Source organism: Ranitomeya variabilis, chromosome 4, assembly GCF_051348905.1.
Source record: "Ranitomeya variabilis isolate aRanVar5 chromosome 4, aRanVar5.hap1, whole genome shotgun sequence".
Taxonomy (NCBI): domain Eukaryota; kingdom Metazoa; phylum Chordata; class Amphibia; order Anura; family Dendrobatidae; genus Ranitomeya; species Ranitomeya variabilis.
In genome coordinates, this window is record NC_135235.1 from 216397652 (window position 1) to 216410528 (window position 12877).

General features: G+C 47.7%; 1 protein-coding gene across 1 annotated transcript in view; it reads left to right on the plus strand.

Moving 5' to 3' along the window:
- MEGF8 (multiple EGF like domains 8) overlaps nucleotides 1-12877 on the plus strand; it is a 41233-nt gene that overhangs the window by 10529 nt on the left and 17827 nt on the right. Inside the window, exons 8-19 of the mRNA XM_077259956.1 lie at nucleotides 675-855; nucleotides 1030-1178; nucleotides 1308-1433; nucleotides 2876-3030; nucleotides 3114-3221; nucleotides 3310-3460; nucleotides 3546-3709; nucleotides 3990-4184; nucleotides 4703-4903; nucleotides 5034-5261; nucleotides 5340-5458; nucleotides 6318-6449. Coding sequence (XP_077116071.1) covers nucleotides 675-855; nucleotides 1030-1178; nucleotides 1308-1433; nucleotides 2876-3030; nucleotides 3114-3221; nucleotides 3310-3460; nucleotides 3546-3709; nucleotides 3990-4184; nucleotides 4703-4903; nucleotides 5034-5261; nucleotides 5340-5458; nucleotides 6318-6449 — 1909 coding nt within the window. The remainder of the gene's footprint in view (nucleotides 1-674; nucleotides 856-1029; nucleotides 1179-1307; nucleotides 1434-2875; nucleotides 3031-3113; nucleotides 3222-3309; nucleotides 3461-3545; nucleotides 3710-3989; nucleotides 4185-4702; nucleotides 4904-5033; nucleotides 5262-5339; nucleotides 5459-6317; nucleotides 6450-12877) is intronic.

Consider the following 12877-nt stretch of genomic DNA (forward strand, 5'->3'; position numbering starts at 1 on the left):
ACAGTGACTGCACCAGCAGAATAGTGAGCAGAATAGTGAGTGCAGCTCTGGGGTATAATACAGGATGTAACTCAGGATCAGTAATGTAATGTATGTACACAGTGACTGCACCTGCAGAATAGTGAGTGCAGCTCTGGGGTATAATACAGGATGTAACTCAGGATCAGTAATGTAATGTATGTACACAGTGACTGCACCTGCAGAATAGTGAGTGCAGCTCTGGGGTATAATACAGGATGTAACTCAGGATCAGTAATGTAATGTATGTACACAGTGACTGCACCTGCAGAATAGTGAGTGCAGCTCTGGGGTATAATACAGGATGTAACTCAGGATCAGTAATGTAATGTATGTACACAGTGACTGCACCTGCAGAATAGTGAGTGCAGCTCTGGGGTATAATACAGGATGTAACTCAGGATCAGTAATGTAATGTATGTACACAGTGACTGCACCAGCAGAATAGTGAGTGCAGCTCTGGGGTATAATACAGGATGTAACTCAGGATCAGTAATGTAATGTATGCACACAGTGACTGCACCAGCAGAATAGTGAGTGCAGCTCTGGAGTATAATACAGTATTAGTCATGCAATGTATTTTAGCTTTTCTTTAAAGTCTCAAACCCTTACAGTTTTATGTGTTTTCTTCCATATAAATGTTTTTTTTTTCTCAGGACGCACGTCTCGGGATATTTTTTCTTCCAAGATGTTCCGTTTTAACCTTCACTCGTGGGAATGGGAAGAGGTGCAGCCCGCTGGAGGAAAGCCCCCGGCAGCCGCTGGCCACTCCATGGTGTTTCATGCTGCGTCCCGATCCCTGTTAGTGTATGGTGGGCACAGGCCGTCCACCGCACGGTAAGAGCCGCTGACACCGATGGGGAAGAGAGCGCTGCTGTTCTTGGAGATCTCTGACCGAGATGTGTGGATTAGGAGGGGGCTCGGCAGTAAATCTTCTGTGGAGTCATCCTATAAAATACAGTGTTTTTGTTGTTTTTTTTTTTTACTGTTTTTATGTCTTTCCCTCCCCAGGTTCAGTATACGTGTGAACGCGACAGATCTGTTTCATGTGGATTTTAATTACTGGACCACCCTGAAGCCCCGCGAGGGGAACCGCGGGGGTCCGCGTGAGAGAGCCTTTCATAGCGCTGCCATCATAGGAAACTACATGGTGATCTACGGTGCGACGCCATGACTTATCTTATCCTTGGGACCCCCACCGATCCTTTTGGCTACGGCGTTGCAGGGGAAATTTAATTTTGGGATTATCGGCATCCTGTAATATGTTGCATCGTTTTTTGTGTTTGCAGGAGGCAACCTTCACATTCACTACCAGGAAGAGAAATGCTACGACCAAGAAATCTTCTTCTACCATCTTGGCTGTCACCAGTGGATCCCCAGCAGTACGCTGAGCCAGATCATGCCTCCTCACCACGGTGCGTGTACCTGCCAATTACCATACTTCTACAGCGACGCCATCTTACTTTCCCATAGTGAGGGAGATAAGGAGTTCAATGCAGCCACCACTAGGGGGAGCTCGCCAAAGACAGACTATTTTGATGCGCGGGCCGCTGTCAGTCACTGCCGGCAGCACTTATATGGTTAAATCGCCTCCATCGTCACCCATCGATCATCCCCATGGGCTGAGTAGCCATAGCATTACTTAAGACCCCCATCACTGCCATCTCACCAACTTTCAGCAGGCTGGGCTTTATATGAGAATGTCGATTTCACTATATAGTGTAGCGCTGTCTTGTGTACAAGGAAATAAAAGTTCAAATCCCCCCCCCTAGAAAAACTTTAAAAAAGTTGTATTTTACAAAAGTTTATAAAAGTATTAAAACAATTAAAAAAATAAAAATACAAAAAATTGAATTAACCTTCTTTTTCCTAATTCAAAAAGCGAGGAATAAAGTAAATTAGATTTTATATTTGCATAGTTAAAAATCCGTTCTATGAAAATGTAAAGTTTGCAAAAGCATCAAATCATGTAAAGAAAAGATGACCAAAATTGTCATTTTATTTTTTTTTTAAAGACATTGCTCCAACCCCCTCTCCAAACAAAAAATTCAGTAATACAACTAAATAGAATGACTCCATCAATGAGAAAATAGAAAAGTTACAGATCTCAGAAAATGCAGACACAGATCTATTATTATTATTATTATTATTATTATTATTATTATTATTATTATTGTATCAATACAATATTACATTATATAATTATATTAATATTCTATTTTAATATGTATTTCATTAAAAATTAAATATAATTTATTTTCATTTTATTTTAGTATATAATTATATTAATATATCATTAGTATTATCTATTGTTCTATAATGTAATATTTATTATATCAATACAATATTACTTATTATATAATTATATTCATATTATGTTAATATGTATTTCATTAAATATTAATATAATTTATTATTTTCATTTTATTAAATACTAATGATATATGAATATAACTATAATCTATTCTATAATGTAATTATTATAAATACAATATTACGTTATATTAATACATTTTTATGATAATTATATTAATATTTTAGTTATTAATGTAAATATATAATTATATTTCTTTGTATTTTATTATATAATAAATTTAATCTTATTGTTATATAATATATTATTATTTTTACTATTCTTATTATTATTTTTATATTGTTGTTTTTTTGGTTTTTTTTTATACAAATTTCATTTTTTTTTCTTAACCACTAAAAACTTTTAGCTAATTATTGCCCTGGATAATTAATCTGTCTTTTTTTACCGATCATTCAAAAAGTAATTGTGGGATTGTTTATTATTTTATTTTTATTTTTTCACTATTTTTGTATCCCTTGTACTTTTTTGTTGTTGTTGTTGCAGGACCGCAGACTGTGAGCGGTGGCCGCTATTCCCATGTAGCCGCTGTCATGAAAGGTGGGGTGTTACTGGTGGCCGGTGGGTACAGCGGTACGCCACGTGGAGACCTTCTCGCCTATAAGGTGCCGGTATCCGTGTACCAGCCCCCCGTACAAGAAGTGAGTATCCCGTGGTGGTCGAGCCTTGTGGTCGTCTTTGCCCGTAGGACGTAAATAACGTTTGTGCGTGCCCCCCGTTGCAGTACCACCTGGACTATTGCTCCATGTACACGGACGAAACAATCTGCTCCAAGGATCCCGAGTGCACGTGGTGTCATACAAGCTGCCAGACCCCCCAGAATAATAAGATCGTACGTGCTGTCGTAGATCCTTCACCCTCATTTCCAGCACAATGGCTTTATCTTATTTATTTGGCTTTTTTTTGTTGTTTTTTTTCAGCAATGTCCCGACAAGAGCTGCCTAGGACTGGCGCGACTCCTCTCCGACTGCCAGTCCTGCCTGGTGTTCAGCAGCAACCTGAGCAGCTCGGCTCACATCCCTCGCACCTTCGGGTGGTGTGTCCAGAACGAGACTTGCATGCCTGTTTTAGGTGCCGGATCTCTTATATCCGTGGATTTTTTTAATTGTTTTATTTTATTTTTTTTTTCATTGACTTTTGTATCCTCTTTTTCCAGATCGCTCGGCTTGTCGGGTCGGGCAGATCTCGGGAACGTATGGCTGGTGGGGCAGTCAGAACACATTCGTCACGTCTCTAGATGGCTGTCGGACCAACAATTTCCTTCCCGGTCTTCACCTCATCACCTACCAGCAGCCGCGCAATGAGTCCCAACCGGACCGGGTACTTTTCCGTCCGACTCTTGACATTATTATTGCAATTAGGTTCCATTAAAACTTTGCACCTTTTTGAAGTTTCCAATCTCGTGGTCAAAAATCACCAGAAAAAAAATGAGACCTAAGAGTTACTAATTCCACGGCAGTCATACCGATCTCACTGACAGGTCCTCAGTTAACTCATTCTGCTTTAATATTTCTCCTAAAGTTATAAATGACTGAAGACGTGCAGAGAAAATTTGCATCAAATTCTCCATTTTTTAATTTTTCAAACTTGTGTTCCTCAGGTGTCCATTGTGCGTAGTACGACCATCACTCTGAGCCCCAGCACGGAAATGGACGTGTCTCTGGTCTATAAAGGTTTCATATACCCCATGCTGAGCCAAAACGCTTCTCCCGAACGTGTCTCCATCTGGGCTCGCATCCAACGGTTTTATGTTGTGGCCCGACTTGGGCGCTATCCAGGGACCATCTATCCCCTGGTAAGAATTACTAGAATTACTTCTTCCCCCAGAAGAAGGCACTCAGCCGAAACGCACGTAGGGGTCGGCTGACTTTCCACCCATTCTCTTTGCCCTTTAATCCTTTTACTATTCACTCTTTGCCTTACTTTGGAACTACTTCACACATGTGCATTTTTTACTTGTTATTAAAGGCGTAAATGTGAATCTTTATTATTACGGTATTTTTGGACTCTATTTTTATGCATCGGATCATTTGGTAATTTTCGTTGTCTGTTTACCCTTTTTTTGCTCGTTATTTTCTACTTGAACTGTATTAATGTTTTAATATTTTTGCTAATAATCATTTTTATTACAACCTGGTTAAGTGTATTTTTCTCTATATGATCTTCAGTAATGAAATACTTACTTTTTTTTTATGCGATTTTTGTGTACACAGCTCCTATGCAGATCTATGTATCCCTCCAGTTACATATGATAGTCAAACCTCCCAAATGTTTCTTTTTCTTATGTTTTCTTGGCTTGTTTGCTCTCGGCAGGAGGAGGTGGGACGCTGGTTCGTGCACCAGGATAAGGAGCGGCGGTCTCTGCAGCGGAATAGCGGGGAGCGCCTATTTCCTAACGCCGATCGGGGAAGCCGCTACGCCGTGCAGATCGAAGGATTTCTCAACAACACGGGGATCGGGCATACGAGCGAGCTGAGCCTGACGTGGGACCGCACCGGCGTACATGGCGGCAGCGTAAGTAGTTTGCGGTCTTTGGTCCCACTTCGGAGACCCTCTCTGATCCTAAAAATTAATAAAGCCGGATGTAACGTTATACACCATACTTTACACTTCCACTTTGTGCTCTTCTTCTTCCGCTGCGCAGGAGATCTCCTTCCTTTTTTTGGAGCCCCATCGGTCTGAAAATTGCTACTATACGTCCTGCCTGGCCTGCCTTGCCGATCAGAGCTGCGGCTGGTGCACCAAGACTCGGAGCTGTCACCACCGCCTAGGAAGCGAATGGGCCAAGTTCTGCCATGATACCCCTTTAATCCTGTCACCGGGCAATTGCCAGCTATGCGAGGAATACCGGGACTGCGAAGCCTGCAGTGAGGTGAGTGATGGCCGACCCTGGCAGCACCGAGTTACAGGGCAAATTACGGGGTGACGCCAATATATTATTGCCTTCTAGGACCAGTACTGCGAGTGGCAAGTGCACAGCAATAAGAAGGGGGACTCGCTGTGCAGCCGAAGGGGGCGCGTGAATGGCTCCATACGAGCACCCAAGGACTGTCCTCGGGCCTGTCATCAGTAAGTGTTCTCTAAATATTTCATCCAAGAATACAAACTAACGAGAGTTAACAGGGCGAGGTTCCAACTCAAGATCCATATACTGTTTACTTTGGCATCATGGTGCATAATTAAAATCGTAGTGAGCGGATGCAATACTTCAACGCTGCTGCCTCTTCATGCTGTGGTCATAAAGTGATGGTATAGAATGATATGCCATCACTTTATAAATGGAAAATCCCTTTAAGAAGGACCTGTCACAGGTGAAAAAGGATTAGTTTTTGCTCTTATTTTATTCTCTTTGCTCCGCTGAGTATTCAGTTTTTTAATTTGTGTAAATCTGACATACTGTTCCAGAGATATGGGCTTTTTTATTTAGATCTATGGTTGCTAATAGGATCCTCGGGGGCGTGTCTTTAGGCTGCTCTGCATAATTACCCAGTGAGCCACGCCGGTTCGTAAAGACAATAAAAATGAGCACAAAATAGAAAGGTCCGTATTTTTGGAACCGTATGGCGGATTTACAAAAAACAAAAACTGGAATAATCAGGGGAACAGGGAGAAGAAAGTAAGAATGGAATTGGTCACTTATGTCCTGGTGACAGGTTGTCCCTTAAAGTAATTGTCTTACTAGAAGAACCTCTCTTTGAAATGAAACCAATGTGACGATAAAATGCTCAACCACCAGATACCAGAGGTGGTCAGGATGACCGATATGGTCAAGCGGGGGCTTTTCTGCTTTGATTCCATAACTCCCATAGATACAACTATTGATGCACTTGGAGACCACGTTCCTTAAAGTGGAAAACCCCTTTAAGCTGTGCAAGTGTCTATGTCGGAAGGACGTATTTGATCTTGTGTTTTTACGTTCTACTTCCAGGCGTAAGACCTGCTCCGAATGCCTCTCTAACTCCAGTCACTGCGCGTGGTGCCAGTCTACGGGCAGCTGCTTCTATTTTGCCGCGTACCTCGCCAAGTATCCGTACGGTGATTGTAGAGACTGGTACGACAGGTGAGTGGCCCATGTTTGCCCGTCATCACCCTTAGGCCAGCGTCACACTAGCAAGTTTTACGGACGTATGAGAGGTGCAGAAAATACGGATTGCGTACGATACAATGATTCTCTATGGCCCTGCTCCTATCAGCCTTATTTCTCCTACGCCTCATTGGGGGACACAGGACCATGGGTGTTATGCTGCTGCCACTAGGAGGACACTAAGTAGACAGAAAGATTAACTCCTCCTCTGCAGTATACACCCCTTCACTGGATACAATTTCAACCAGTTCTTGCTTAGTGTCTTAGGAGGCACTTGGGTCTTTTTTCCCAGACCCCAACTTTATTTTAATTTTTGATTTTTTAATTTTATGTAAATTTTTAATTTTTTATTTAACGGAGTGAAGGGGGCGACGGGTCCTTTTTTTCATAGGGTCCGCTCTCCCCCGAACCAACAACAGGCGAGCACGGCGAGTATACCTCCCCGTCCCTCTCCTGCGACGTATGGCGCACGAAAAGTTTGCGCCAGGGCAACGGTTCCTATTTGGTCCCGATTTCCCCCAACCCCCTCCAGGACCCTGCATTACAGCAATGTAATCTGGAGAAGAATGCAGTCCGGAGGGGATGTTGTGCCGCAGCCCCCCTCTGCTACAGCAGCGTGATGCATCAGGGGCCTCTTCATTCCCATCCAGGGTACATGGATTGAGTTCGCATTCTCACAGAAGCGCCTGCAGACCTGTGAGAACCGGGACAATGGCGGCTGTAAGTACCTTCAGGGGACTCTCCCCTGCTCCTGGCAGCGATGCGGTCCGGGTCCCCAGGGAGAGGCAACGCCGACCGGGGGTCGGTGGTGCTCGGCGGCGCTCCGTCGCGGCCGCCGCCGCACATCGTCGGCCGCCCCCAAAAATTTAGTCCCCGGCTTCTTCAGCCGGAGTAGGCCGCAGTGGGAAACATCCTCCCTCGGCCGTAGCTCCGCCCCCTACATCGGCGCTTCTCGTCTGGGACGAGAGGCGCCCTCCAAATCTCGGGGGCCATATTTCCTCTCTCCCTGCACGGAGTCCACGCTTCTACAGCGCTCCAAGGAGAACTCCTGGACAAAGAACCGCCATATCTCTCTCTGGGGACACAGACAGGACCGTGGGTAAGCTGTTTCAAAAGCTTAACCCTTTCTCTGCGTATACTGCCCGCTCTGTCCCTAAGGCACTATGTCTCAATCCAAGGAGACACAAAAGGGTAACAAGAAGCACACAGTGTTTTTCACTGTATGTGCCACTTGTAATGCGGCCCTGCCCCGAGCCCACACTAGGCCCTTGTGTGCAGATTGCGTCTCGCCCTCTGTGCAGCCGCCCCTTGCCGACGCCGGTACCGTCGCCGATGCCGCAGCCGTCGACCTGGTAGAGCCTAGCCCCCCTGAGTGGGCAACCTCTCTGTCACGATCTGTGGCTTCCCTAACCAGGGCAATTAACTCCCTCCGGGGCCCCCCTCCAGGTCGGACCGTGGAGGATTCAGACGACGGTATGGATTCTTCTACCAGCAGGGGGCGTACCCGGTCACTTTCCACCCGGGGCTCCAGAAAACGTGTTCACGTTTCATCCCCTGACCATGAGCTAGCGGGCCCTTCAGTACCTGCAAGCTCTGCTTCCAGGTCCCCTTCCCCTAACTCGGATGACTCTGAATATGAGTCCGACATTTCCTACGTTCAGGACCCCCCCTCCTCCCAAGAGTCTCTCGACTCTCTCGACTCTCTCATTGAGGCGGTAAACCAGACCCTGAAGGTGACTGAGGACTCCGCATCGGAACCCGAACATGTGGTGTCTTTCAAGAAATCTAAACGTGTTAAAAAGGTTTTTGTCATTCACCCTCACTTTAAGGAGATTGTACAAAAACATAGGGATCGTCCAGATAAACGCTTCATAGGACAAAAGTCCATCGAGGCCAAATACCCTTTTTCTCGGGAATTAGTCAAAGACTGGCTGCAGTCTCCCTCGGTGGACCCTCCTGTGTCACACCTCGCGTCCAAGACCATCCTGTCTCTTTCGGACGGTTCCTCCGTTAAGAATCCCTCCGATCGCCAGATTGATTATCTGGCTCGTTCCGCCTTCGAGGCCACAGGAGCGTCTCTCTTCCCATCCTTCGCCGCCTCTTGGGTGGCTAAGGCTATGGTCTCTTGGACCGAGACTCTTTCTTCTAACACCAGTGATTTACCTCCAGAAGCCAGCATACTGGTTAACCAGATAGCGCAGGCCGGAGACTTCATAGTCAACGCCTCTATGGACGCAGCCAATTGCGCTGCACAGGCAGCCGCCAATGCAATTTCCATCAGGAGAGCCCTGTGGCTCAGGGATTGGCGAGCAGATTCGGCGTCTAAACGTTCTCTAACAGCCCTGCCTTACCAGGCCGGTCGGTTATTTGGAGAAAAATTGGACCAAATGATCTCGGATGCTACTGGAGGGAAAAGTAAATTTCTCCCCCAGCAAAAGCCTACCCGGTCCTTTCAGGACCAGCAGCAACCTCCATTTCGGCCTTTTCGGTCCAATACCAACTGGTCTTCTACATCCTCTACCCCCACATCTGGACGAGGTTCGCGCGGTGGCCGAGGCTCCCAGGTCTCTTACAGACCTAATCGTAACTGGAGACCCAGGCCTAAACCTCCCGGGTCTAAGGGATCCGCATCCCATGGATCCTCCGCCCAATGACTCCTTGCATCATCCGGTGGACTCCAACAAGGTAGGCGGACGTCTACTCTTGTTCCGTCAAGCCTGGCTCTCAGTCGTTTCCGACGAGTGGGTCAGAGAACTGGTGTCCACCGGATACAAAATAGAATTTTCCTCCCCCCCTACACGCTTCTTCCAGCCTTGCCCTCAAAGGTCAAAGGCCACAGCGTTTCTCCAGGCAATACGGGCACTACAAAAGGACGGAGTCATCATTCCGGTCCCCCTAGAACAAAGATTCAAGGGTTTCTATTCGAATCTGTTCGTGGTCCCAAAGAAGGACGGATCACTACGTCCGATCCTAGACCTGAAGCTACTAAACAGATTCATAAAAATCCGACACTTCAGGATGGAATCCCTCCGTTCTGTGGTCGCGTCTATGGAAAAGGGAGAATTCCTGGCATCCATAGACATCAAGGATGCCTACCTGCACATACCTATCTTCCCTCCGCATCAGCAGTTCCTTCGCTTCGCCTTTTGCGGGGAACACTTCCAATTTGTGGCCTTGCCCTTCGGTCTCGCCACCGCTCCCAGAGTTTTCACGAAGGTCATGGCGGCTGCCATGGCCATTCTTCATTCCAGGGGAGTGGTGGTAATTCCGTACTTGGACGACCTGCTGATAAAGGGTCCGTCCTACCCAGCGTGCGAAGAGTCCGTCGTTCTCACAGTGGATACTCTTTCTCGCCTGGGATGGAAGATAAACTTCGAAAAATCTTTTCCAATTCCATCTCAACAAATCTCCTTCCTGGGGATGATACTGGACACTTCCCGCGGTCTGGTCATACTCCCTCAAGACTAGGCTTTGGCCTTGCAGCAGGGAGCCCAGCGTCTTTCTCGTCCAGTATCCCACTCCATTCGCGCCAGCATGCGAGTTCTCGGGCAGATGGTAGTGGCCATGGAAGCGGTCCCATTTGCGCAGTTTCACCTCCGTCCCCTGCAGCATGCGCTACTGTCGGCTTGGGACGGCAACCCGTCCTCCCTCGACCGCCGATTCATCCTGTCCCCTCGGGTCAGGAAGACCCTCAGGTGGTGGACGCTGAAGTCCTCCCTAACCCAGGGAAGGTCTTTTCTCCCAGTACGGTGGCTGGTGGTGACCACCGATGCCAGTCTCATAGGCTGGGGAGCGGTCTTCAACCATCACACAGCCCAGGGGCGGTGGTCCATTCAAGAGTCTCGCCTTGCCATCCATATCCTCGAGATTCGAGCTATCAGGCTAGCATTGTTCCACTTCCACCGACTTCTGGCAGGTCATCCAGTCAGAATCCAGTCCGACAACGCCACGGCCGTGGCATACATCAACCGTCAGGGCGGAACTCGCAGCAGGACGGCCATGCTCGAGGTGTCTCACATCCTCCATTGGGCGGAGTCGAACCATTCGCCCATCTCGGCGATCCACATTCCAGGTGTGGAAAATTGGGCGGCAGACTTCCTCAGCCGCCAGGGCATCGCCTCCGGAGAATGGTCCCTCCACCCGGAGGTCTTCCAGCAGATTTGCCATCGCTGGGGGACCCCGGATGTGGATCCCATGGCTTCCAGGATGAACAACAAGGTTCCTCAGTTCCTTGCTCGGTCCCTCGACCCACGGGCCCTCGGAGTAGACGCCCTGGTCCTGCCTTGGCGCCAATTCCGCCTCCCGTACATTTTTCCTCCTCTTCCCCTACTACCGAGGGTCATCAAAAAGATCAGGGCAGAGGGGGTACCAGTGATTCTCGTCGCGCCAGACTGGCCGCGTCTGGCATGGTACGCCGAACTGGTTCAGCTGGTAGCCGACGTCCCCTGGCGTCTTCCAGATCGCGCGGATCTTCTTTCACAGGGCCCGATTTACCATCAGAACTCAAGGGCCCTGTCTTTGACGGCCTGGCCGTTGAGTCCTGGATTCTAGGCCAAGCTGGTTTCTCTCCCAGGGTGTCCTCCACCATGATCAGAGCTAGGAAACCTGTTTCCATGCGTAGTTACCACCGTACCTTGGCGAATTTTTTTCTCATGGTGCAATGCACAGGGACGATCTCCTCTAGTATTTTCTATTCCTTCCATACTGGAGTTTCTTCAGTCCGGACTAGAGTCGGGACTTGCCCTTAGCTCCCTAAAGGGTCAGGTTTCGGCATTGTCAGTCCTTTTCCAGCGGAAGATTGCCAATAGGTTGCCGGTGAAAACTTTCTTCCAGGGAGTTTCCCGTGTGGCGCCTCCCTACAGGTCACCCTTGGATCCGTGGGATCTCAACTTGGTTCTCGGAGCTCTTCAGGAGACTCCCTTCGAACCGCTACAGGACGTTTCCTTGACCTTCCTTTCTTGGAAGGTAGTCTTCCTAGTAGCCGTCACGTCCATCAGAAGGGTCTCGGAGTTGGCTGCGCTCTCCTGCCGCCCTCCCTTTCTAATTTTTCATCCGGACAAGGCGGTATTGAGAACCTCTCCCACCTTTTTGCCCAAGGTCGTCTCCTCTTTCCACCTCAATGAGGAAATTGTTCTGCCTTCGTTCTGCCCGGCACCGGTCCATCGCATCGAAAAGGCTCTACACACCCTTGATGTGGTGAGGGCTCTTCGTCGGTACGTCTCAAGGACGGCTCCCTTCCGCACGTCAGACGTCCTGTTCGTACTTCCAGAGGGGCCCAGGAAGGGTTCTCCTGCTTCAAAAGCCACTCTGGCAAAATGGATTCGATCAGCCATTCAAGAATCCTATCGTGTCAAAGGTGTTCCTATCCCAGCTGAGATCAAGGCTCATTCTACTCGGTCGGTAGGCGCCTCGTGGGCCATTCGGCACCAGGCGTCAGCACAGCAGGTCTGCAAGGCTGCGACGTGGTCCAGTTTGCACACTTTTACCAAGCATTACCACATTCATTCTATCTCTTCTGCAGACGCCGCCCTTGGCAGGCGCATTCTGCAAGCGGCAGTTCCTTAAGCCGTAAGCCAGTGGTACATGGGGTATTAGCATATTGTTCCCCACCCAGGGACTGCTTTTGTACGTCCCATGGTCCTGTGTCCCCCAATGAGGCGTAGGAGAAAAGGAGATTTTTGTTTACTTACCGTAAAATCTTTTTCTCCGAGCCACTCATTGGGGGACACAGCACCCACCCTGTTAGCCTGTTTTGGCTTGTTGTTACTTCTTTGGTTTTGACATAGTTGTCTTTGTTCATGCTCCTACTGCTTTACTACCGAACTGGTTGAAATTGTATCCAGTGAAGGGGTGTATACTGCAGAGGAGGAGTTAATCTTTCTGGCTACTTAGTGTCCTCCTAATGGCAGCAGCATAACACCCATGGTCCTGTGTCCCCCAATGAGTGGCTCGGAGAAAAAGATTTTACGGTAAGTAAACAAAAATCTCCTTTTTACTGATCCGTATTATACGGTCTTGTACAGCCATAGAAAATCGCAGCATGCTGCGTTTGTCACCGTATTGCGCAAAAAAAATCACCAATGAAAGTCTATGGGGGTGAGAAAAATACGGATTACACACGGACCAGCAGTGTGACTTGCGAGAAATACGCAGCGGTGTTCTATAGAAAAGCCGGTAATTCAATTGCCGGCTTTTTCTTTCTCCTTCACAAACCCGACAGGATATGAGACATGGTTTACATACAGTAAACCATGTCATATCCCTTTTTTTTTTTTTTTTTGCATATTCCACACTACTAATGTTAGTAGTGTGTATGTGCAAAATTTGGGCGCTGTAGCTTGTAAAATAAAGGGTTAAATCGCGGAAAAAATTGGCATGGGCTCCTGCGCAATTTTCTCCGCCAG